General features: G+C 45.7%; 2 protein-coding genes across 2 annotated transcripts; one reads left to right on the top strand and one right to left on the bottom strand.

Annotated features, from left to right (window-relative positions):
* Positions 1–1,048: 1,048 nt before the first annotated feature.
* Positions 1,049–2,821, bottom strand: LOC127052396 (eukaryotic translation initiation factor 4 gamma 2-like). Its single transcript, XM_050955994.1, has 2 exons — positions 2,759–2,821; positions 1,049–1,851 (listed from the first exon to the last, which is right to left on the bottom strand). The coding sequence occupies exons 1-2, from the start codon at positions 2,819–2,821 to the stop codon at positions 1,378–1,380; spliced, it is 537 nt and encodes a 178-aa protein (XP_050811951.1). The 3' UTR covers positions 1,049–1,377.
* Positions 2,822–9,909: 7,088 nt separating this feature from the next.
* LOC127051356 (uncharacterized) lies at positions 9,910–12,475 on the top strand. The gene is made up of 2 exons (XM_050953618.1): positions 9,910–10,787; positions 11,848–12,475. The coding sequence occupies exons 1-2, from the start codon at positions 10,595–10,597 to the stop codon at positions 12,396–12,398; spliced, it is 744 nt and encodes a 247-aa protein (XP_050809575.1). The 5' UTR covers positions 9,910–10,594; the 3' UTR covers positions 12,399–12,475.
* The last annotated feature ends 14,655 nt before the right edge of the window (positions 12,476–27,130 follow it).

Here is a 27,130-nt window from a genome sequence, read left to right as displayed (position 1 = left end):
GATTAACATGTAATACGCTTTCTTTCCTTTGATAACAAAAAAAGTAATTAAAGAATGTGTGATTGAATCTGGCACGAGTTTCCCATAGGAGAAACATAAACAGTATTCCATTGATGCTGTTGATTTAAATGCATCACAGTTACAAATGCAATAATACAATCATGGAACATTTTAAGAAGGGTCAGTAGCACATGCACCATGGCAATACTAAAACAAAACCCAAAGATTAAGATTTAGAAATGTAAGTAATGTGGTTAAATAAAAAAAATTCACTCTTTTTTTCATTTGATTTTGGAGAGTTCTTTTTGACATGAGAAAGGAAGTTTGCCCTTTTTTTGTAATAAGATTTGATGAGGTATAAGAAGAAGGGGGGTGAGGGGGGAAATCTCACTGTTCCGTTCCCTTCAGCAAAGCCCCAGCATTAAATGAGAAATCAGCTTGTTACTTGCTGCTCCTTCTCCTATCATCTATTTGCAGAAGTTCATTACTTAATTCCCATTCATACCATCTCTGTGGAGAATAACAGGCTGATGACATTTCAGTTAATCATAATCTTTCTCTTCTGTGACAGCCAGCCAGCAGCCTTTTTTAAAATAAACTCGCAGAATGAAATTTTTTAAAAGAAGGATTTTTCTCACTCTCACAGAGGGAAAAATTGACAAGATGAATACGTGAGAATATTATAGAAATGAAAAAAATTCACAAAGGCTTATTACTGCATCTCTCTCCCTCTCAACATCTTCTATGCTATGCTCTTTTGCCAGTCATATTTTTACTGACATACCTTTACACTCACCTCTTATAATATGATACCTCTTATCTACAGCATACTTAGTAGCAAAAAAGATGCCTTAAGTCTCCAAGCATTGACTTTAAATATCAGCTGGTTATGGATACACTAGTAAAATGATAAATTGGGGGAAAATTGAATTTGATCCAGTACATTAACAGTTTATAACCCGAGAAACTTGTGCTAAGATTTCAAGCCATTACTGGTATCCATCTTATATGAGAGTCAGTATAATAGATCTACAGTATTCTGTGTTGCTATTCAGTTTTCTAACTTAACAGCCTATGATAACTGGCAGCAAAGAAAACCCTTGCAATAGACTGCTTCTGCTTGAGAACTTATGATGTAATTATTGCATGCTGCTAATACACTGTTATCTAAACATTAAAGATACTCTAAAATATTTTATGGTAGACTATGATTAAGACATACTACAAAAACCTTATGCAGAAGAACATCCTATTGACATGCTTCTGCTTTAAATATTGTGAAACATTACAGCGGAATGAATTTTCGCAGTGGTTAGATCCAATACAGTTACATCATAGCAACAGTGTTTGCACAAATTTAAGGCTTTGGCTGGTTCTTTAGTCAGCTTCTTCTTCAGATTCTTCTTCTTCAGCAGTTTCCAGCCAGGTTAGCCACTGGTTTACCTGGAATAAAGCTTTGCCCTTCCCTGGAAACTCTTGAGAAATATCCTCTTTCCATGCCAAAAAGGCTTCCTCTTCAATAATTTCCATGTCATAGAAATGAACAAAAAAGTGCAGTAACATGCCTTTTGGAAAGTTGTTGTTGTAGCAGTGCACCTGAAGTGCATACAGAGCACTCCCTTGTAGATCAACATAGTCATAAAGAAACTTCTGCATTACTGGCTTGAAGGAAAGAAGCAGTTGTTTTTCCTGCTCTAACTGCTCTTTAGAAGGAGCAGATGAAGAATCTGGTTCATCATTAGGCAGGCTCACTTCCCTTGAAATATACTGCAAGAAACTTGTCATCAAAATATTCACAAATCCCTTATCTACATGAAGTTTGGGTGAAGTTTCCCCCTCTCCTTGCTTTGCCTTCAGCAGTTAGCTAAGTTACAAGACCGTGAATGGCTAACTGAACTCTTCCAACAAAGCAAAGTCAACATGCAGAAGATGTTGCCAGAAATAGATCAGAATAAGGATCGTATGCTGGAGATCTTGGAAGGGAAAGGACTGAGTTTCTTGTTCCCACTTCTGAAACTGGAGAAGGAACTGTTGAAGCAAATAAAGTTGGATCCATCTCCTCAAGCCATTTATAAATGGATTAAAGACAACATTTCACCGAAACTTCATGTAGATAAGGGATTTGTGAATATTTTGATGACGTTATTTTTTCCAGTGTGCATTGCTTTACATTTATCCACATTAAATTTCATTTGCCATTTTGTTGCCCAATCACTTGGTTTGTGAGATCTTTTTGAAGTTCTTCACAGTCTGCTTTGGTCTTAACTATCTTGAGCAGTTTAGTATCGTCTGCAAACGTTGCCACCTCACTGTTTACCCCTTTCTCCAGATCATTTATGAATAAGTTGAATAGGATTGGTACTAGGACTGACCCTTGGGGAACACCACTAGTTACCTCTCTCCAGTCTGAAAATTTACCATTTATTCCTACCTTTTGTTCCCTTTCTTTTAACCAGTTCTCAGTCCATGAAAGGATCTTCCCTCTTATCCCATGACAACTTAATTTACAAAAGAACCTTTGGTGAGGGACCTTGTCAAAGGCTTTCTGGAAATCTACGTACACTATGTCCACTGGATCCCCCTTGTCCACATGTTTGTTGACTCCTTCAAAGAACTCTAATAGATTAGTAAGACATGATTTCCCTTTACAGAAACCATATTGACTTTTGCCCAACAATTTATGTTCTTCTATGTGTCTGACAATTTTATTCTTTACGATTGTTTCAACTAATTTGCCTGGTACTGACATTGGACTTACCGGTCCATAACTGCTGGGATCACCTCTAGAGCCCATTTTAAATATTGGAGTTACATTAGCCATCTTCCAGTCATTGGGTACATAAGCCAATTTAAAGGACAGGTTACAAACCATAGTTAATAGTTCCGCAATTTCAGATTTGAGTTCTTTCAGAACTCTTGGGTGAATGCCATCTGGTCCCGGTGACTTGTTACTGTTAAGTTTATCAATTAATTCCAAAGCTCCTCCTCTAGTGACACTTCAATCTGTGACAATTCCTCAGATTTGTCACTTACAAAGGATGGCTCAGGTTTGGGAATCTCCCTAACATCCTCAGCCGTGAAGACTGAAGCAAAGAATTCATATAGTTTCTCCGCAATGACTTTATCATCTTTAAGTGCTCCTTTTGTATCTTGATCATTCAGGGGCCCCACTGGTTGTGTTCTGCGTTTTCATATTTTATTTATTTAAAAAATTCTGGGAATTTTCAGTGTTCATTTTTCAAACATTAAAAGTTGGATGAAATCAAGTTAAAATAATTTTTTAAAAAATCAGGAAAAATTGGGAAAAAACAAAAAAACTTTTATAATATACACATACAGTATAATTGAAACTTCTTTATGTAAAAAGATATTATTTGTTTCTCTCAGAGGTAGTAGTTTTTCCAGAAATCCTGTTTGAAGAAGAATATGTGAGCATATGCAAAATATCCTCACTCATGTTGAGCCCCTTGCTATCTTGGAGGTAGTCCAACTTTGAAAATAAGCACTCTGCATCAATAGATCCAGGGAGTACACTTAAAGTTTGCCTGTGCCATTTTGATGAAGTTGGAAAGTGTGTCTTGACTGTTCCAAAAAGCCAGCACATCCAGTTTCACATTGTCAGGGTTATAAATGTTCATGTAAATAGTAAATTCCCCTTTCAGATTTGAAATTTCACCGTTAGCGGCAAATGGTTGAAACCCTCTGGCATAATGGTTGCAGTTTGCTGCAAAATTCACCTTGAGGAATCAGTGCAACCTCTGGATGACATTCCAAAAAGAATCTTTAGCACCAAACACTTCAGAGTTCAGATTATGAGCCATGGTCGTCTTCCATTTCTCACTGAGTGTTGGGGTGGAGGTTTTGAATGCTTTTTTGGTTCTCTTGTGTTCCAGAGTTATAAGGATTTCCAGAAACTGCTGGGTTTTCTTGCCATATGTTTCTCCAACAGCTTTTGTGCTCAGTTCAGCGGAGATTTTGGTTGTCAGGATCCGGTAACATCTGTATTGGCAGTAGTCAGAGAAAACTCCACGGTTTGTGTATGTGTCACAAGTTTTCAACGATGAACATTACCTTGGTGCACAGAATCTGGCATTCATTTTGGTTATCTGTCAGTCTCTTCAGAGTTTCTGCTTTAGAACCAACAAATTAAGGATGATCTAGGAGACACATTAGCACAGTCCACAACTTAGGCCTGGTCTACACTACATGTTTAAACCGATTTTAGCAGCGTTAAACCGATTTAACGGCACACCCGTCCACACTACGAGGCCCCTTATATCGATATAAAGGGCTCCTTAAATTGGTTTCTGTACTCCTCCCCAACGAGAGGAGTAGCACTGAAATCAGTATTACCATATCGGATTAGGGTTAGTGTGGCCGCAAATCGACGGTATTGGCCTCCGGGTGGTATCCCACAGTGCACCACTGTGACCGCTCTAGACAGCAATATGAACTCGGATGCAGTGGCCAGGTAAACAGGAAAAGCCCCGCGAACTTTTGAATTACATTTCCTGTTTGCCCAGCGTGGAGCTCTGATCAGCACGGGTGGCCATGCAGTCCCAAATCCAAAAAGAGCTCCAGCATGGACTGTACGGGAGATACTGGATCTGATCGCTGTATGGGGAGACAAATCTGTTCTATCAGAGCTCCGTTACAGAAGACAAAATGCCAAAGCGTTTGAAAAAAATCTCCAGGCTACACAGTGCTGTGTGACAAGCGTAATGGAAAGCCAAAGTATCAAATGGACGCTCATGGAGGGAAGGAGGGAGGGAGGGCGGGGGTACTGAGGACTCCAGCTATCCCACAGTCCACAGCAGTCTCCAAAAAGTATTTGCATTCTTGGCTGAGCTCCCAGTGCCTGTAGGTTCAAACACATTGTCTGACGTGGTTCAGGGTTTAGCTTGTCAATTTACTCCCTCCCCCCACCACGTGAAAGAAAAGGGAAAGAAATCATTTCTTGACTTTTTTCAATGTCACCCTATGTCTACTGAATGCTGGTGGTAGACGCGATGCTGCAGCACTGAAGAGCAGTATCCGCTCTTCTCCCCTCCCCGGTGGCAGACGGTACAATATGACTACTATCTGTCATCACCATCAGCCCGTGAGTGCTCCTGGCTGGCCTCAGATGAGGCTGGCCGGAGGTGTCTGGGTAAAAATAGGAATGATTCCTGGTCATTCCAAGTAGATGGTACAGAACGGTTGGTAAGCGTCCTCATCATAGCAACTGGGGGCTGAGCTCCATCAGCCCCCTCTCTTTCATGTGTAAAGAAAAGATTCTGTACTGCCTGGACTAGCATAGCAGCGGGATGTTGGGCTTCTCTCCCCGCAAAGCTTAATGTCCTGCCTGGACTGTCATAGCAGCAGGAGGCTGCCTCCCCCTCATTTAATCTCACTAACAAGTCACTGTTTCTTATTCCTGCATTCTTCATAACTTCATGACACAAATGGGAGGGGACACTGCCACGGTAGCCCAGGAAGGTTGGGGGAGGAGGGAAGCAACAGGTGGGGTTGTTGCAAGGGCACCCCCCCCATGAATGGCATGCAGCTTATCATTTATGCGGGATCTGACACGGAACAGCTGTGCTCTCTGATACACTGGTTCTCTAGTACACTTGCCCCATATTCTAGGCAGGACTGACTCTATTTTTAGAAACCATAAAGGAGGGATTGACTCGGGAAGTCATTCCCATTTTTGCCTTTGCGCCCCCGGCTGACCTCAGGCAGGGGCACCCATGATAGCAGCAGATAGTACAGAACGACAGATAACCGTCATTTTATTGCTAATTTACAATGGCAGCAGATGGTACAGAATGACTGATAACTGTCTCTGCTATCATGCAAAAGCAAACAAATGCTGCTGTGTAGCTCTGCAGTAACGCCTCTGTCAGTGGCATCCAGTACACATATGGTGACAGTAAAAAAAAAAAAAAAAACCTGAACGGGCTCTATGGTTGCCGTGCTATGGCGTCTGCCAGGGCAATCCAGGGAAAAAGGGCGCAAAATGATTGTCTGCCATTGTTTTCCTGGAGGAAGGAATGAGTGATGACATTTACCCAGAACCACCCGTGACAATGATTTTTGCCCCATCAGGCACTGGGATCTCAACCCAGAATTCCAAGGGGCGGGAGAGACTGCGGGAACTATGGGATAGCCATGGAATAGCTACCCACAGTGCAACACTCCGGAAATCAACGCTAGCCTCGGACCATGGACGCACACCGCCGAATTAATGTGCTTAGTGTGGCCGTGTGCACTCGACTTTATACAATCTGTTTTACAAAACCGGTTTATGTAAAATCGGACTAATCCCGTAGTGCAGACGTACCCTTATTTACATGACAGGCAGCGAAGTACAAGCTCATCCACCAGTGTGGATCAACAGGGGTAGATAATTGTCAGTCAGCTCTGCACTGATCTCACGCTATGTAAAACAAAGCTTCAGCTTGTTCGCATGCTTGAAAATGGCCCAAATCCAATGATGCAAGATTTCACATCTTTCATTTCTTCTATATCAGTAGCTACTGATAACACATTAATCAGATGAGCAGGACAGGTAACATGTAGAAGCTCCAGTTTCTGGTTGAATTTAATCTCCTGTGCAAACTTAACCATGTAGGAAGCATAATCTGTGTTAGCTGTGACCACATTTTCCCAGTTTAATTGGTACATCACAAACATTTCAGTTATTGCTGGGTCGACAAAACAGCTGTGAGCAGAGGTAATGAACGTCACGTCAGCAAAAAACGATGTGAGCTTATTCGCTTTGAAATAAAAAATACAAACACTAAAGTCTAAGAATCAGAGTGTTGAAAACATCAGGAGACTCGTAAAAAAATCAGATTAAACACCATACTAAAGTATCGTCATTTTGTTTCAGATACTTACTAGTGAGATTGTCTGCATTAGGAAGGGTTTTTGCTGTTGGACAGTAGTGTTGCACAAAGTGACCAATAGGCCACTCTGCAATTAACAGCAGTTGTCCAGTGAAACAAAGAACATGGACAAATTCATTCACACAATTTTTGTGTGTCCTCTCTTTCATTAAAGCCTTGGTGAAGGCTCCTGATATTGACTCTTTGTTCCAAAGCTCACTTTCTTCTTTAAGCTTCTTGTGTCGCTTGCTTTCAACACGCTCCTTTATTCCGTCAGCACAAGCACTGACCTCAATGCTGCAGTATTTGCAGTGCAATGCATCCTCTTGATTCCCATCTTTACTTTTCTTTAAAATTTCTAAGCGCTTATTTTCTTGTTGGTACTCAGGCATAGATTTGCATTTTTGTCCCATGTTTAGCTTGTTACCTTATCTATCTTTATCTGTGGAAGATCGTTTAAATGCAGTGCTGCACTGACTGGATGAAAAGAAATAGGAGCGCAGCATCTTGTGAGCTAATCATAGCGCGATATTAACATTGTTTTATTTTCCAATCTACACTGTATGTGTTCTGTTTTTTACACTATTGAACTGCTTCAATCTCAGAGCTGCAGGACACAACAATCACATAAAGCATTAGTATTTAACAAAAATAAGTAGCCCAAAACATAGAGTAGGTTGCTAAATGGGTGTAACTCAGTAAAAAACAAATTCCTTTAATCAAAAAATCTTGTAATTTATCAGTGAAGATCAGTAAAAATAAAAAATATGGAACACTAGCCACAGGCCCGTAGTTTAACTGAGGTAGTGAGAGTCTTATGATACTGGAGAGAAAACCACATAGCAAAAATTGTTGGAATAACAGGCCATCAACCAAATTAAAGATTGGAAAGCCTCAGGAGATTGGAGTGAAGATCAAGCATGGGAGCCCAAGGTAACATTTAGGGCTACAGAGGCAAGCCTACAGGACAGCAGTATAAAAACTAATAAAAGGTTGCACTGTCCAAAACATGCTTTATGTGAAAGTTCTGATGCTATCAAAGCCATTACCATTTGTCCAAGACCACAAAACCAAAAATAATCAAACACTTAGCAACATCCCACCTTGTACATGGTTACAGGGGACACAGATTAATGAAGGTAAATGTGTAGAACAGTGTAGCAAGGAGACGTGGCCTCCCTCAGAGTGACAGAGAGGGACCACAACATGCCCCCTGGTGGGCTGAACCAGGAGAACCACCTCTGCCCCACTGGAAGCGAAAGGGCAGGACAGGAAGGGGAACTACAAAACGCAGGCCCTGCAGCTCAGTTGTGGTGGAGCCACAGGAGATGGACACATCCCACTTGCTGCTGGAGCCTGCAGAGGAGCTGCTGGGGCTGCCTCCTGAGGACTGGCCTATCATAACCTTAGTCCCAGATTTGGACCTTAGCGTCCAAAATATGGGGGTTAGCATGAAAACCTCCAAGCTTAGTTACCAGCTTGGACCTGGTACTTGCTGCCACCACCCAAAAAATTAGAGTGTTTTGGGGCACTCTGGTCCCTCTGAAAAAACCTTCCCTGGGGACCCCAAGACCCAAATCCCTTGAGTCTCACAACAAAGGGAAATAATCCTTTTTCCCTTCCCCCCTCCAGGTGCTCCTGGAGAGATACACAGACACAAGCTCTGTGAAACTACACAGAGTGACTCCCCCTCTCTGTTTCCAGTCCTGGAAACAAAAAAAGTACTTTCCTATTCCCCCAGAGGGAATGCAAAATCAGGCTAGCAAATCCAACACACAGATCTCCCCGCTTCTTCCTCCCACCAATTCCCTGGTGAGTACAGACTTAATTTCCCTGAAGTAAAGAAAGAACTCCAACAGGTCTTAAAAGAAAGCTTTATATAAAAAGAAAGAAAAATACATACAAATGTTCTCTCTGTATTAAGATGATACAATACAGGGTCAATTGCTTAAAAGAATATTGAATAAACAGCCTTATTCCAAAAGAATACAAATCAAAGCACTCCAGCACTTATATTCATGCAAATACCAAAGAAAAGAAACCATATAACTTACTATCTGATCTCTTTGTCCTTACACTTAGAAACAGAAGACTAGAAAGTAGAAACTACTTCTCCAAAGCTCAGAGAAAGCAGGCAGACAGAAAACAAAGACTCAGACACTCAATTCCCTCCACCCAAAGTTGAAAAAAATCCGGTTTCCTGATTGGTCCTCTGGTCAGGTGCTTCAGGTGAAAGAGACATTAACCCTTAGCTATCTGTTTATGACATGGCCAGAACTCCCAGGACCATTGGCCAACCAACATGCTGAGGAGTTGGTGGGACTGCTGCCTGAGAACAAGTCTGATCTCCCCGGGCTGCCGACTGACCTAGACGCTGGGAGCTGCTGGGGCTGCCGCCTGCAAACTGGCCAGAGCTTCCCCGAGATGACAGAATGCAGGTGAACCTAAGGGGGAGATTAGGAAGCAGCCCAGGGAAACCAGGCAACAGTCTGGTTGGGAGGTGGCCTGATACAAAGTCAGTGTGTTGTGGGCGGATCCCCGCTGACCCAGTGCCTGACCACTCCGCCACTGTTAGGGCCCTAAGCTGGGAGGCAGTGGAGTTGACTGGGCCCACATCCCTCGTGCCACCCCACCCCTGGCAGTACTCCCCCTCCTTAGGCCAGGAGGCCCTGCACTCCTCAGGCAACCTATTAGAGCCTCATAGACTGTTATTGGTGCTCACCCTTACCTGAGCCTAGACTTTAGTGGTGCTCGCCTGTACCTGAGCCTCTAGGCTTTATGGTGCTCACCCCTACTGGGACACAGACTGCCTAGCTGCTCTACCCTGACTGCAGGTCAGAACCCACGCATTGCCTTGCTCTGACTGGGCCTGGGGCTCCTAGACTGCTTAGCTGCTCTGCCCTGAGCGCAAGCCAGAGCTTACCCATTGCTAGGGCCGTCCTTAGGCATATGCAGTATACGCAGCTGCGTAGGGCACCTGAAAATTTGGGGCACCACTGAGGCCTTGGCTACACTACAGAGTTGCAGCGCTGGTGAGGGGGTTACAGCGCTGCAACTTAGGATGTGGCCACACTTGCAAAGCACAGCCAGCGCTGCAACTCCCTGGTTGCAGTGCTGGCTGTACACCCGGTCGAGCCTCGGGTGTAGGGGATCCAGCACTGGTGATCCAGCGCTGGTCAGCAAGTGTGGACACCCACCAGCGCTTTTATTGACCTCCGTGGCATAAGGAGGTATCCCAGCATACCTTAGAAGCCTCTCTGGTAATCATGCACACTCCACTGCCCTGGGCTCAGCTGACCCCTCCTTTAAATGCCCCGGGAATTTTAAAAATCCCCTTCCTGTTTGCTCAGCCAGGTGTGGAGTGCAATCAATCATTCAATCAATCAGCGACCATGCCTCCACGCCCCAAACGAGCCCCAGCATGGAACAATTCAGAGCTGCAGGACCTCATCAGTGTTTGAGATGAGGAGGCTGTGCAAGCACAGCTGCGCTCCAGAAGGAGAAATTATGATACCTATGGGCAGATATCGCAGTCCTTGCAGAGAAGGGGCCATGAACGGGACGCGTTGCAGTGCAGGGTCAAAATAAAAGAGCTGAGGAGTGCTTACTGCAAAGCCCGTGAGGGAAATCGCCGCTCAGGAGCTGCCCCCACGACCTGCCGTTTTTACAAGGAGCTGGATGCCATACTTGGGTGTGACCCCACTGCCAATCCGAGGACCACGATGGAGAGTTCACAGCAGGGAGAAGTGGGGGAGGGTGTAGAGGAAGCCGACAGTGAGGCTACTGGCGTGGAGGGAGACACCCCGGAGTCCCAGGAGGCATGCAGCCAGGAGCTCTTCTCCAGCCAGGAGGAGGCTAGCCAGTCGCAGCAGCAGGAAGTTGCTGGTGAGGAAGAACCTGAGGAGCGTGCTCGGGGTAAGCAGATTTTTATGTTTTGGGAGAGGAGGGTTTGGGTTATGCCTGCCTGCATGCATGCCTAAACGTGGAATAGCCCATTGATTTGCTCTATCACGTCTCTGTAATCTGCCTCGGTAATCTCTTGAAAAGTTGCAGCCAGAGCGTTTGCAATTTGCTTTCTCAAGTTGATCGGGAGAGCCACCGTGGTCCTTGTCCCGGTCAGGCTAACTCGTCCAATCCACTGTGCAGCGAGGGGTGGGGGGACCATGGCTGCACACAGGCAAGCTGCATAGGGGCCAGGGTGGAATCCACATTGCTGTAGAAGACCCTCCCTCTCTTCCCAGGTAACACGCAGCAGTGATATATCTGGCAGTAGGAAACCCTGTTGAGAATTTAGGGATACTTGAGTGCAGGGCGCCAGGTTCGCGGTCCCACCCCCCAGCCCCGCGGTGCACTCGGGTGTTCCCCCCCCCAGCACGTAGCTATCCCCGCGGTGCGCTCCGGTCTCCCCCCGCCCTTCCCAGCACGTAGCTATCCCCGCGGTGCGCTCCGGCCTCCCCCCCCCCTTCCCAGCAGGCATCCAGCCCCGCGGTGCGCTCCGGTGTTCCAAGCACGTTGGCAGCCCCGCGGTGCGCTCTGGTGTTCCCCCCACCCCTCCCAGCAGGCATCCAGCACCGCGGTGCACTCCGGTGTTCCCCCACCCTTCCCAGCAGGCAGCCAGCACAGCTGTGCTTTTCCCCCCCCCTCACCAGCAGGACGGCATTAATGCGGACCCCCCACCACCACCAGCAGCTCGCCACCTTCCTGTTCACTACTGTCGCCTGTGCAGGACACCAGCTACATCCTGTACCCAGTGCAGATAAACCCCAGTGACCCATCGGTCAATTCCCCCTCCCAAGGGGAACTCGGGGGAAAAACACTCACCCCATTGCTCGCCATGACTTAGCTTCCCTGGCCTCTCTGTGTTATGTGAGGTATGTGCGAAGGATGCTACCAAAAGTCTAAAAACTCCTTCACTGTGTGATAATAAACAATGTAGCCTCTGTGTATTACATGGTTCTATCTTTCTTTTTTCTAGTGACCTTGACTAATGCAGCCGGATCACCGGCCTCACGTCGATTGCAGAACTTGAGGAGAAATCCCAGAAAATCAAAAGAAGAATTGATCAAATCAGTTATGAATCACTACAACAGAGAAAGTAGGAAGACACAGGAATGGAGAGAGAAAATGTATGAATGGAGAGAGAAAATGCATGACTGGAGGCAAACAGAAAGCAGGAGAAAGGAATTGGCTAGCAAAAAAACCTCAAAGCAGATGATAAGCCTCCTGGATCGCCAAACTGAGTCTTTCGAGTCTCTCGTAGCCATGCAGGCAGATATGTACCATGGTAACCCACAGCCCTCCCAAAGCTCTCCTTCTTGTTCCCCAGTATTTGCACAAAACACCTTTCTCCAGCAGCCAGTTTCTTATTACCCCCATCTGCCCCCAACACCTGTACGATCACCTACCAGCCCTGATAACTATAATTCTTACCCGGTGCACTCCACCCCCATTACCCTGCAGCATAGTAATCCTGAAGTGCAGCAGACATTGAACAGTAATCCAAATAGGACATATTCAAACCTCTGAATGTACAGTCCACCACCCTAACCCCCCTTGCCTTTTATGTACTGTATGTTGAATAAAGGATTTTATGTCTTTTTCAATACATTTTATTATTGCAGGAAGTGGTAAATATTGTACCCCAAGGTAGAACAAAGAACAGCAAAGGCACCAAACATTACTGTTGGCTCTCAGCATCAAATTGCTCCCTTAAAGCATCCCTAATCCTTGAAGCCCTTTCCTGGGCCTCCCTAGTAGCCCTGCTCTCTGGCTGTGCAAATTCATCCTCTAGGCGTCAAACCTCGGAGGTCCATTCCTCACTGAATCTTTCACCCTTCCCTTCACAAATATTATGGAGGGTGCAGCACGTGGATATAACAGCGGAGATGCTGCTTTCCCCCAAATCTAACTTCCCATAAAGACAACACCAGCGGGCTTTCAAACGGCCAAAAGCACACTCCACAGTCATTCTGCACCGGCTCAGCCTGTAGTTGAACCGGTCCTTGCTCCTGTCTAGCTTCCCTGTATACAGTTTCATGAGCCATGGCATTAAGGGGTAAGCGGGGTCTCCAAGGATCACAGTGGGCATTTCGACGTCCCCTACTGTGATCTTGCGGTCTGGGAAAAAAGTCCCGGCCCTCAGCCTCCTGAACAGGGAACTGTTCCGAAAGATGTGTGCATCGTGCACCTTTCCAGGCCATCCTGAGTAAATGTCAGTGAAACGCCCACGGTGATCCACAAGCGCTTGCAGAACCACACAGAAATACCCCTTGCGGTTAACGTACTCTGATGCCAGGTGCTGTGGTGACAGAATAGGAATATGCATCCCATCTATTGCCCCTCCACAGTTAGGGAAACCCATTTCTGCAAAGCCATCCACAATGTCCTGCACGTTCCCAAGAGTCACAGTTCTTCTTAGCAGGGTGCAATTAATGGCTGTGCAAACTTGCATCAGCACCATTCCAACGGTGGACTTTCCCACTCCAAACTGGTTCACCACCGATCGGAAGCTGTCTGGAGTTGCCAGCTTCCAGATTGCAATAGCCACCTGCTTCTCCACTGGCAGGGCAGCTCTCAATCTCGTGTCCCTGCGCCGCAGGGTAGGGGCGAGCTCAGCACACAGTGACATGAAAGTGGCTTTTCTCATCCGAAAGTTCTGCAGCCACTGCTCGTCATCCCAGGATTGCAGGACGATGTGATCCCACCACTGAGTGCTGGTTTCCCGAGCCCAAAGGCGCCATTCCACGGTGCTGAGCACGTCTGTTACTGCCACAAGCAATTGAGTGTCTTCAGCATCAGGCGTTTCAATATCATCGTCTGACTCCTCACTGTCACTTTGCAGCTGAAGGAATAGCTCCACTGCCATGCGTGATGTGCTGGCAACATTCATCAGCAAGGTCCTCAGCAGCTCAGGCTCCATTTATAACAAAAATCTCAGAAATAGCGCTGCAGAATCACAATGCCGCCAAAGTGCTCGGAATGTGCAGCAAAGCACCACGGGGCGTTGGAACAGGAAGCGGAAAGACCCCCACACTTCCTTCCCCTTCCCACAAGCCACAGCGCCAAAATGGGACGAGGTGCTCTGTGGGATAGCTGCCCACAATGCACCACTCCCAACAGCGCTGCAAGTGCTGTAAATGTGGCCACACTGCAGCGCTGGTAGCTGTCAGTGTGGCCACACTGCAGCACTGGCCCTACACAGCTGTATGAACACAGCTGTAACTACCAGCGCTGCAAAACTGTAAGCGTAGCCATACCCTGAGTCTTAGCCCACGTCCACACTACAGGGTAAAATCGATGTTAATAAAATCGATTTTATAAAGCAGGCTTTATAAAATCGATTTTGCGCGTCCACACTAGGGCTACTTACATCGATGTTGAGCGTCCATGTTCCCTGGCGTCCATCTTTTCCCTGAGCGTTGCACTCTGGGTACCTATCCCACAGTTCCTGCACGGGTCCCTGCCCTTTGGAATTATGGGTTACTAGCCCAGTGCATGATGGGATCAAAGTCCCCGTCCTGGGTGGTTCTGGGTACAGCCCCCCCCCCTTCCTGTAAACGGCACACAGTCAGTTCGCGCTGTTTTTACTGGCTGCAGTGAGGGAAACGCCATTTTGCAGCAAGCATGGATCCAGGTCTGCTCTTGTCCTTGATCGCGAATGCTGTAAATAATTCACGCATTCTCGTTCTATCACTGCTGACCCATGATGCAGAAATGCAAGAGAGAATGCTTGAATGCGGGGACGACAGCGATGACGAACTGGAGAACGAGTTTTCTGACTCCCCGGGCCCCTGCACGTTGGAGCTCCTGACGGTTACGGGTGAGGTTCTACCCGTTCCGCGCCGCTTTTGGGCACGGGAAACAAGCACTGACTGGTGGGACCGCATAGTCCTGCAGGTGTGGGACGATTCGCAGTGGCTGCGGAACTTTCGCATGCGTAAGAGCACTTTCTTTGAACTTTGTGACTCGCTTTCTCCTGTCCTGAAGCGGCATAATACCAGGATGAGAGCAGCCCTCACAGTGGAAAAGCGAGTGGCAATAGCCATATGGAAGCTTGCAACGCCAGACAGCTACCGGTCAGTCGGTAATCAATTTGGAGTGGGCAAATCTACTGTGGGGGCTGCTGTGCTGGAAGTATCCAAAGCAATCATTAAGCTGCTGCTTCGAAAGGTTGTGACTCTGGGAAACGTGCAGGCCATTGTGGATGGCTTTGCTGCAATGGGATTCCCTAACTGTGGGGGGGCCATAGATGGAACCCACATCCCTATTTTGGCACCGGAACACCAGGGTGCCCAGTACATTAACCGCAAGGGGTACTTTTCGATGGTTCTGCAAGCCCTGGTGGATCACAAGGGACGTTTCACCAACATCCACGTGGGATGGCCAGGAAGGGTTCACGACGCACGTGTCTTCAGGAGCACTACACTGTTTAAACGGCTGCAGCAAGGGACCTACTTCCCTGATCAGAGAATAACAGTTGGAGATGTCCAAATGCCTATTGTTATCCTTGGGGACCCAGCCTACCCCTTGATGCCCTGGCTAATGAAGCCATACACAGGCAGCCTTGACAGTGCTCAGGAGTTGTTTAATTACAGGCTGAGCAAGTGCAGAATGGTGGTAGAATGTGCATTTGGCAGGCTTAAGGCGAGATGGCGAACGCTTCTTACTCGCTCAGATCTTAGCCAAACCAATATCCCCTTTGTCATTGCTGCTTGCTGTGTGCTCCACAATCTCTGTGAGAGCAAAGGGGAGGCCTTTATAGCGGGGTGGGAGACTGAGGTAAACCACCTGGCCGCTGATTATGCGCAGCCGGACACCAGGGCAATTAGAAGATCTCACCAGGATGCTGTGCGCATCAGAGAAGCACTGAAAAGTAGCTTCCTCATGGGCCAGGGTACAGTTTGAATGCTGATTTTCCTTTCAATTGATTGCTGCCCTCCCCGTCTATGCGGTGTTGCTGCTGCAAGATACTTTGCCTGCAGCATTCCTCAATTGCTTGCTTAGGTTACTTGCAAGAGCTGTCCATTGGAAAACATATACTTCTGTATTTCCCATTTATTACCTACCTCCACCATTAGCTGCTTCCGTCTGCTGCTAGGCACAGTACCTGCAACCTTCCTTAACTGCTTTTTTATTGAAAATAAAGTTACTACTATTTGTTACAAGAATTGTGTTCTTTATTTAAAATCAGACCCTTTCATCAATCAAGCATAATGTTTGTTGTTACAATACTGTGCATGAAATTTCATAACTCATTGTTCTATGGGGGACGGAGCGAGGGAGGTTTGGAGGAAGGGGGAGGGAGGTTTGAAAGAAGAAAGTGCATCAGAGAAGACAGAACAAGAATTCTCATGGACCAGGTTACGGTATGGCTGCTTTCTTTGTTTTCCCTGTATTGCCCATATCCCCAATTGTCAAATCCTGATGCTGATAACTAGCTTCCGTGCAGCTTTCCAAAGCTGCTTGCTTTAGTTCATTACCAATCTACAGTCACACTGACTTAATAGCATGACCTGAGAGTAAAAAATAGGCAAAGGTGCCATGGTAGAAGTTTGGATCATTAGAGGAGGGAAAAAACAGGACACAAAGGGCTTTTCAATCTAATGAAAGCCTTCTGGTTGGAGTGTCCGCAGCGGTGGAGGGGGCTGGTGCAGAGAGCCTTCCCCCACGCGTTCTTACACGCCTGGTTCTGGAAGGTGTGGGACAGGGTGAGTACTGAGGGAGGTTATACACGGGCTGTAGGGGCATTCTGAAACCACGGAGCTCTTGCAGCATATCGCGGAGGATGTCAGTCTGATCACGAAGAAGATCCAGAGTTGCTGCTCGCCAGCGCTGATCTTCCTGCCACCTGACATCATTTTTGGCGTCCCTCCTGTCTTCGCGTTGGTCCCTCCTGTCTTCGCGTTGGTCCCTCCTGTCTTCGCGTTCACTGGCAGCCTCCCTGTACTTTGCGACCAATTGCTTCCATTCTCCCTGCTGAGCTCTCTCTGTACGGGTTACTGCCATAATTTCGGTGAACATGTCCTCACGCGTCCTCCTTTTCCTCAGTCTTCTTATGATACCCCCCCCACGTAGATGAGAAGCGAGAGGGAGGCTGGAGAAATGTGCAGCTGTGTGTGGGGGGGTGGGGTTTGGAAAGAGTGATAAAAGAATCATAAGAGACACATTTCACACAACCATGCATACAGTCTCTCCCCTCACTGACCTGTGCCTGTTACCGAACCTTGAACATTTTACTTTACCAAAAGGTCACCTTAGGATTCCTTTAATACTTATTGCTTGTGGCTGAGGACAGAGAGTTCTGCTCAGACGCAGGTCAGGGGAGCACACAGACCATGTCCGGAGAAAATGGTAAGTTAATAATGGCTAGTAATCCCTGTAGTAGATTGTACTGGTAATCAAGCTACTCTCCTTCCCTGGTTTGCTCTCGCGTTCCCCGAACCACCCAGCAAACCGCAGGCAAGGAGCCCTGCTTGTTCGGGGAACGCGAGAGCAAAGCAGGGAAGAAGAGTAGCTTCCCGCGGTTTGCTCTCGCGTTCCCCGAACCACCCAGCAAACCGCAGGCAAGGAGCCCTGCTTGTTTCGGGGAACGCGAGAGCAAAGCAGGGAAGTAGAGTAGCTTCCCGCGGTTTGCTCTCGCGTTCCCCGAACCACCCAGCAAACCGCAGGCAAGGAGCCCTGCTTGTTCGGGGAACGCGAGAGCAAAGCAGGGAAGAAGAGTAGCTTCCCGCGGTTTGCTCTCGCGTTCCCCGAACCACCCAGCAAACCGCAGGCAAGGAGCCCTGCTTGTTCGGGGAACGCGAGAGCAAAGCAGGGAAGAAGAGTAGCTTCCCGCGGTTTGCTCTCGCGTTCCCCGAACCACCCAGCAAACCGCAGGCAAGGAGCCCTGCTTGTTCGGGGAACGCGAGAGCAAAGCAGGGAAGAACAGTAGCTTCCCGCGGTTTGCTCTCGCGGTCCCCGAACAAGCAGGATGAATCCGCCCTGTAACAATGGAGACTTTTCTAAAAACCACCTCATGGGTCACTGTTTTAGGAAAGGTTTTTAATCTACTTGGTCAGTGACTCTAAGTACAGGTAGTGATTTGAAGCACCCAGTAAAAAAGGCTTACATTAAACTGAAGCTTTTAGTAAAAAAAATTACACTCACCAGAGGATGGTCCCTCAGCTTCATTTTCTGGAGTACTGCCTTGAGATGGCTGGCAGGGAACCTCAGTAAGGGTGAGGAAAAGATCCTGGCTGTTTGGGGGGATAAAATGCTCTGTGCTCGCTGCTGGAGCCTCCTCCTCTTGTTCCTCATCATACTGATCATCGCCATCAAATAAATCTTCCGTAGTTGCAGGAATCACAACGCCCACCTCTGAATCAACAGACAAGGGGGGGTTCGTCGTTGCGCTGTTCCCCAATATTGCGTTAAGCTCGTCGTAGAACCGGCATGTTTTGGGGGCAGAGCCTGACCTGCCCTTTGCTGCTTTGGTCTTCTGATACGCCTGTCTGAGCTCTTTCACTTTCACTCGGCACTGTAACGAGTCCCTGGTATGTCCCCTCTCCCGCATGGCATTAGAAATTTTTTCAAAGGTTTTCTCATTTCGTCTGCTCGAGCGCAGTTCTGAAAGCACTGACTCTTCTCCCCATACAGCTATCAGATCGAGTAACTCCTGTGTGCTCCATGCTGGAGCTCTTTTCCTATTTTCAGGAGACTGCATTCTTCTCTCTGCTGCTGAGAGCTCCACGCTGTGCAAGCAGGAAATGGAATTTCAAACTTCCCGGGGCTTTTCCTGTTTACCTGGCCAGCAGAAGAGTACCTTTACCTGTGTAGAGCGGCCACTAGAGCACTGTGGGATATGTCCCGGAGGCCATTAACTTCGATGGCCGTCCACACTATCATAAAATCGATTTTAAAAAATCGATTTTGGGGTTACTCCTCTCGTTTTGATGGAGTTCCAAAATCGATTTTAGGGACCCTTAAAATCGATTTTATGCACTCTGTAGTGTGGACGGTTACAGCTTTAAATCGATTTAGAGCTCTTAAAATCGATTTAAAGCTCTAGTCTGGACCTGGCCTTAGTATCTACACTCCCAGCAATTCCTATCCCTGTTCTGACCCTTCCTGCAGGCTCCCACAGCTGGCTGCTGCAGCCTGGTGACTCTCACTCCAGAGGGGATCTAATAACTTAAAAGTGAAAAAGCCTTCTAGCCTGCCAGACCTATTAGCACAACATTCAAACTGGTAAAGAGCCATTCAAGTGATAATGAAGCCATTTAACAGGCATTTGCCGACTCTCAGGCCATGGCTACACTGGCACTTTACAGGGCTGCAACTTTCGCGTTCAGGGGTGTGAAAAAACACCCCCCTGAGCACTGCAAGATACAGCGCTGCAAAGCCTCAGTGTAATCAGCAATGCAAGCTACACCCGTAAGGGATGTGGTTTACGTGAAGCGCTGGGAGAGCTGTCTCCCAGCGCTGGCGCTCCGACTACACTCACACTTCAAAGCACTGCCGCGGCAGTGCTCCCGCAGCGCTGCCGCGGCAGTGCTTTGAAATTTCAAGTGTAGCCATACCCTCAGGTATATACTATCAGTTTCTGAATTTACTGACAAAGAGTTGGGCATGACTGTAATATTTACTGAGGACATGTCAGTCTACAGGACCTTAGTTTAAAATTTGCTTTAAAAATATTTAATTAGTGAGTTGGTGAAGATTATAAAATCACATCTCTAAAAAATCCTTGTATAGATTTTTAGATGCACAATCATCTTTAGCCTAAAATGCTTAGATCTTCAGACATTTAGTTTTTTAAATACGGTAAATCCTTCAAAAGACCACTCTTATCTAAAATACACATTTTAATTTTAATTACTATAGTAAAAACAAAATAAATGCTTCCAAAGTCTTCCTGTCCTTTTATCCATCCCTTTCTCCCTTCACCTCCCTCCCCCCTTGAAGACAGCCCTTAAAGGAAAAACACCCCTTTCCTTACAGATTCCTGAACAGAGTTTCCCTTTCTTTACTTCTGACTATCTGATTAACTAGTTTTAAGAGAACCCTCCAGCAAAATCAGTACCTAGTAATATATACAATCCTTTCTTATGCCTAAAATCTTTGGAAACATATCTTTTAAAGTTGGTGAAATTTCATAAACATGTCTATTGTTATGGAGATCACACAAAGCAAATGAGTGTTCCCTTTTTCTAAAAGCAATAAATGTTGTTATGAACACACTAAACCTCTGTGACTGATTAATTTAAAATAATATCTTTGTTTCAGTGAGTTAAATATGTGGTAATCTGGAATAATGACTTTATGAAAGTTTAAGAGTACATTTAAATATAAAATCATCTTAGAAATACTAATTAAGAAAATGTAAGACACAGAAGAGCTGCATCATATATTCCATAATATTTAATGTTGTATTCAGCAAGACAGCTGACTCGCCCTTACTATGAAGTTTTTGCAAATAAATCTCTGACAAACTTCAGGACATATCAAAAAACCCATGACTGACATCTTTTATTCCTAAATTTAGTGATTTTAATTAGGTACCTACTGCATGTCCAGTTGTCACCATCTGGCATGCAGTGGAAAACCTGCTCCATTTTCTTTAGAAAGAAATTGCAGAAGAGTGTTTTTTTCAAATTTCACTTGCTTTATTTGGGTTCAGGGATTTGGCTGGAAGGGGGTGAGCAGGGTGAGGGATAGAAGAGAAGAGGGAGATAGTGCGGAGAGGGCAGGGCCTGGGGCAGAACAGGAGTGGAGAATGGATGAGGCCACAGCAGAAGAGGTGGGCTGGGGAGCTAGCCTCCCCAAGTGGTAGCTTCACCCACTGCCCATGACAGCAGGTAAGAGTGGGTTGGCTCCCACACACCCAGCGCATGCTGCAGTGTTCTTAGGCAGGGGCCATATTCACAAAGCTGAATGTGCCAGCGCCACACATTCTGCATGAGGGAGAGGGTACGAAGGTGTCTGCGGGGAACTGTGACTCTCCGCCACTGTGAGGTGGGCTGAGCGTCATGTATCCTTTGCTGACTCGTCCCTCGCTTCCCCCACCCCCCAGGGCTGCAAGCCCAGGCTACGGTCGGGCATAGGGGCACCAGTTTAATAATACTGCGTAGGGCCCCATAAATCCTAAGGATGGCACTGCCCATTGCTTTGCTGCCCCGCCTTGACTGGGCCTGGGGCTCATAGACTGACGTACTGTTCTGCCTGACCAGAGGACTGGAGCACTAGAGGAAGCTAATTCCTATAAAAGCCCCTTTCAAGCCAGTGCTTCTTGCCTCTGCAGAGTTGGCAGCCTATGTAAACCAGTTCTGAACATACTATAGCATCTGCAGGAGAATCAACTGATTAACATCAGCGTTCTTGCCAAATAGAAGGAGCTCTTTGTCAGCAATTTATTTGTACAAGATAGAGCTTTAAAAAGGCCCTGCATGTGTTCTATAGACCTTACAGCAAGTCATGTCAGAGGTATAGTCCAAGACCAGAAGATAACATCTGTGCCTGGGCTCTGGTCTGGGGAAGGAGATAACAAGTAACTGTGTTAAGGCTCCTGTCCTGAGGGCTGGGAAATTTACTGTGATTGCAAGCAACAGAATGCAAATTACAGAACCTCAAGTTCAATGAAGAACAATTTGCCACAGATCTCTGGTTCACCGAGGAGTGAGAAGGACATTTATTCCTCATGGTTCATGAACTTGAGCCTGAGGTAGAAGTTCTGTGCACAGAGACCGAAAGGCCTGTGCATGCAGGGACTTGAAGTCCAGGCAGCAAAGATAAGACTGTATATTGCTTGTGCCTGGTGAGGCTGGGTGTGTGATTCTGACCCCCTCCCCCTGTATGAGACTCAGGACTGTGCTAGGGTTTGTTCTGGAGGCTGTGCTAGGGTATCTGGGATTGAGGGAGACACTCTGTGGCCTAGCAGAATGTACGTGAAATGGTGTATGGGGTGTTTATGATATGTTAAAAAATTAGGGGGAATGTTTTGGCTGGTCTGGGGAATTTTGGGGGTCCTGGAATGTTAAAGAATGTCATTGTAAAAAGAACAAAGAATACAAGAGTTTTCTCTCCCTGAAAGGAAGGGAGGTGTGCCACAAGGACCCTGGTCCCTGGGAGAAAAGCTGGGCCCAGCTCCCTTGTGTCAGAGCAGATGAGCCCATTCAAGCCACCTAAAGGGGGCTGGGCAACATCTGAACCTATAAAGGGCAGGAAATGAGAGATGGAGGAGAGGGGTATCTGAGACAGGTGGTGTCTGTGGAAGGGGTGCCACAACAGAGTGGAGCAAATGCCATTGGCGGGTCCCTGGAGCAAGGGGCCAGGTGCGCAGGGAAGCAGGCCTGAGGTGCTGTTCCAGTAAGGGAGCAATGCTGATTAAAACTGGGAAGCTGCCAGGAGCAGGAGTGTCAGAAACCTTTGGGAGGGGTGGCCCTGAAGCCTGAGACAAAGGAGTGAGTTAAGACTGTTTTCTGCTTGTTCTAAGCAAATAAATGGTCTTAAAGGAGACTGGATGTGGCAGTGTGTGCTTGGAAGCCAGGGAGAAGTCCAACCCGGTGATAGACACCAATAAAAATAAATAGTGTCAAGTTTTGTCTGTTAGAAGGAGAGTTTATTTCTTGGCTGATGCCTCTTCATGACTGAAACATCCTGTAAAATTACAGGTTTCAGAGTAGCAGCCATGTTAGTCTGTATTGGCAAAAAGAACAGGAGTACTTGTGGCACCACGAAAGCTTATGCTCAGATAAATTTGTTAGTCTCTAAGGTGCCACTAGTACTCCTTTTTGTAAAATTACAGTCATTTTTAAATCCCTGTCTGTATAAGTAATTATTAAATGGTTCATATGTACTTAGACCAAGTGAGTAGCAGAGGTGCTTATGTCACCGCAAATAACATTCATAATTTCACTTAGCACAGATCCCGTAATGTTTGCAAAAATGATATTCTAAAATAATTGCCTCCCTTGCAACACTCAGTATGTTTTAGCTTGTAAGCATAACTAATTCATCTCCTTATGCATGAAGTAACATTACTGTACAGAGAATTCATCATCTTTAAATTACTTTTTACAGAACAAATTTATTTGAAATGATCACAAGTAACTTTATAAATTGTCAGCCTGTCTTCTTTTAATTTGGTGTCGGGAGGCAGGGGGTCATGGATTAGCTTCTACTGGTCTGATTTGACAAATCCAGATGTTTTCTAGAAAAACTATTTTAAAGGCTCAATCCTTTCAAACACTACCGGTTGTAGTGCTTAGTACCAGGAGTAGTCCCCATTGAAGTCAAAGGGGAAAACTAACTGTAACATGCAGGATGACTGGTAATGTGTTTGGAAGAGGAGAGCCTTAATTGGATCTTGTGATCATTAAGAAAGTTCAAGGCAAATGTTTATCTTATAATAAAATACAATAGTTGCAGATAAATAGCTGCTGAAGCCATTCTTGCTCTTTCATCTATAATTAGACCTGATTCAGGCCACCATAACTCATCTGGAGAAGTAATGATTCTCACAAGTAGTTTTGGTGAGTTTGATGTGAATATTCACCCTGAGTAAGTTTACCAGATCAAGATCTAGTTCTTTAGAAGACACACAGAACAGACTGCAGCATAATTTTAACCATGTAAAAATGACACCCTGCCTTAACATTTGCATTTTTAAGTCATCATTTCATTAAAGCTCTCACTAAAATGAAATTATAGGGTTATAAGGCCATAGAACCATGGTAAAAATCACACTTTGCTATGAGTAGGGCTCTGTGTCTGTCACAGAGACTGTGGAAGTTACGGATTCCATGACTTTCTGTGACCTCTGTAACTTCTGCAGTGGCCAGTGTGTCTGACCCCAGGGCCACCCAAGCAGCGGCCGGTGCAGTTGGCCCCGGGGACCGCCTAAGCAGTGGTCCTGGGGGCGGCAGGAGCAGTGGTGGGTGGGCAGCGGGAGCAGCTGCTGCTCGGCAGCCAGTGCTGCTGGACCCTGGGCCCCCTCCAAGTAGCAGCCTCCCAGCTGCCCCCCTGGAGCAACACCCGTGCCCCCCACCCAGAGCAGTGCCCCCCAGCTAGGATTTAGTCAGGGATATATAGTACAATTCATGGACAGGTCATGAGCCGTGAATTTTTGTTTATTGCCCATGATCTGTCCATGACTTTTACTAAAAATACCCATGACTAAATTGTAGCCTTAGCTATGAGTAAAGAAGCACAAAGGAATGGGTGGGTAGAAAGAGATGGAGGAGGCTTGTAAATTCCAAATACTTTACAACAGTTGTAGAAATACTGTATTGTTCATGAAATACTTTAGAAGGATTTAGAGGATTTGTTGATGCTTTAACACTTTTTAAAAATAAAAAATTATTGAAAATGCAATAAAATTTGGCTCTTCTTACAAACAAGAACACTTTACACCTTGAAAAAAGAAAAATGAAGTGAAAACACGAACCATAACTTCAAAACAATTGGTCTTCTACGTCACTATGTGTCAGTTTTGTGGAGATTGTTCTTTCAGTTGTCACTTTATTTCATTCATTTTAACCTCAGCTTTATTTATGTTTTCCCTTTTTTCTGTTAGAAATGGGTGTGAATCAATACCCTAGTTCCAACTCCCTGGCTCCATCCCCTGAATGTGAACTCTGAGGAACTGAATTTTGCAGCTCAGACTCATTTATGCTTCATAGAAATGTTTTCCTTTTAATTCCCTTCCATTTTTTAAATTAATCCTCAGTTTTTCTTTTTTAATTCTCAGTTGTTTGATTTTCATCACTAATATTTTATCCTCATCAGTGCTCTCAGCTTCTATTTTCTTTCTGCTATGCAGATGCTCCTTTTCTCTTTTCTTTTTCCTTATTTCAGACAGAGACAGGAAGAGTGTATTTGTTGTATTTTTAACACATTTACCCTTCATCCCCCTTTTAAACCATGTTTTGTTACGCAGAAATTGTCTGCTATGAAGCTACAGGGCTAAACTCTGGGTCTAGTTTCCAGATATGTGCTAGGAGTAGTGGAGAAAGTGGACCTGCTATGGTTGAGCAAAGGTCCAGGAACCAGTCTATATGTACTAAGCAGATGCAAGCAGAAGGACTCAGGGACCCAGGGGACAGTGTACATTGTAGTGTTCTTTATGTTTGGCTACCTCCAGTATCTCCTACTAGATACCAGCAGGCATACAGGGTGGACAAGAGCCTGAACAACCCCTCTTGAGGCTGGGAAGCATCTGCATGCACATTAGCCAGAACCCCCAATTTAGCAATCATTGAAACATTAGTTACCATTCTGCCTGGCTTTAGTGTGGTTGTGCTGTGTGGGGTTAAAAGTTTCAGGCACCATCTTCTCAACCGGCACACGCACATACAACAAGGCAGGATGTAGCCCACAAAATGGACCAACTCCGTTTTAACTTTATAACAGACTTCCAATGGATGCCTGAGAAGCCATATATTTGCCTGGTGGGCTTGTCTGTATGGGTATGTCTACACAGTAGCTGGAAGTGTGCTTCCCAGCATGGGTAGACAGACACACTAGTCCTGCTTGAGCTAGCACCCTGAAAATATCAGTGTGGCTGTAGCAGTTTGGGCCAGCTAAGCTAGTACAAACCTGCCTGAACCTCGCAGTACATACTATTCCGAGCTGCTGCCTGTAGTGCTGCAGCCACACTGGTACACCAGCTTCAGCAGAGCTAGTGCGTCTATCTACTGGGTCTGGGCAGGCATACTCTAAAATCTGTCTCCAGCAATGGAGGGTTAATCTGCTTCCTCCCAGAGGCAGGGAGTGTCTGCAGTCCTGCCCTAGCCAATCCCCTATTCTTACAAAACATGCCATATGATATTTTAATATCCACCCAGAACCTCATTTTTTAAGAGCTCATCCAAAAGACACCCTTCCCCCACCACTTACTCAGAGTAAACTCAGTTTTCTTTGCCTACCAAGAACAAAGGACACAGGTAGTTGACCCTGCCAAGATTAGAACCAGTATTCCCAGGGTTTCACAATCAATTCACAGACCCTTAAACTACCCTTTCAGCTAATCCCTGCAGAGTAAAGACACATCATCATGCATCTGAAGCATCACAGTCACCATTATTTCACTTTCATTATCTTAATTTTCATTTAAATACAGCGAACAGCTGATTGGCATGGCTGTGCCTTTTGCATTCAGGAACAGTGTGCTTCAAAGTATATGTGCCTTCTTTTTGGTTTAGGAGATTATGGGGATGTAGCAGGCAGGATGCTATGGATCTCTCTCTTGCATTCACACTCCCCTTCTCTCTCCCTCTGTCCCTCCAAATCACCAGTTACACACCCAAATAATTCCAAATTAAAAAACAATAAGAAATGATTGAGTTAAAAAGAACCAGTGATACAGAACTGTTTCTCTCTTACTGGTAATTCAAAAGAAACCCTGTAGAAAGGTGACCATAACAGATGTGAAAGAAATTGCCAGGCACATTATAGTTTGGGATTGTATGTACATTGCTGCATGCATACTATAATGTCAATGAAAAACATTTCCATGCAGATGATGAAACTACATTTCTTTGTGATTTAAAGCTCCGATTTGACAAATCATGGCAGTTGAGGTTGTGCTAAAAGGATTGCTGGAAACAGAAGTAGACATGTCACTGCAATAATGCAATTGTAACAGAGCTGCTGTTTGTACACAGCGTACAGTTCAATAGAAGAACAATCATCAAAGCATTTACTAAATCTATATCTAGACATATAAATATACTGCATGCATACATTTATTTCTATTTGAACGATGTGCCTACAGGTATTCCCAAGCTCTAGGCACATGAATGATTAATAATCTTTAACACAAACACACACAATAATTCACACAATCCAATGCCAACAGTGAGACACTCTCTAGTGTAATGTTTTCCATACACAAAGAGCAAACCATGCATTTTCAATCTGGAGGAGTTATTTTTAATCCTCTCACAATCCTGCCATCCAATGGACAGGCAGAGAGCTTTTTTTTATGTTTAAAGATCCAGTGTGCAGAAAACAGAATCGTAAGTACATACACCACACTCAGACAATGAAAACTTAGATTGTCCCTATTCAGTGCACTGACTCCCTCAAAGAAATTATGGGTGGATATATAGGCTTTCCAGTGAGTGCTGAAGGCCAGTGGAGATTTCACAGAACTACCTCTGCTATGGCCCATTGTTAGTAGTTATTTGCTTCCAGGCTAAAACTAGCAGGCACTCTAATGGTGTACATCTTTTGTATCTTATAGATACAAAGGAATTCCTGGATACATGTGACCCTAGGAC

This window comes from Gopherus flavomarginatus, chromosome 5 (genome assembly GCF_025201925.1).
Source record: "Gopherus flavomarginatus isolate rGopFla2 chromosome 5, rGopFla2.mat.asm, whole genome shotgun sequence".
Classification (NCBI taxonomy): Eukaryota; Metazoa; Chordata; order Testudines; family Testudinidae; genus Gopherus; species Gopherus flavomarginatus.
The sequence above is the reverse complement of the archived record's forward strand: the minus strand, read 5'-3'. Positions and strand labels throughout refer to the sequence as shown.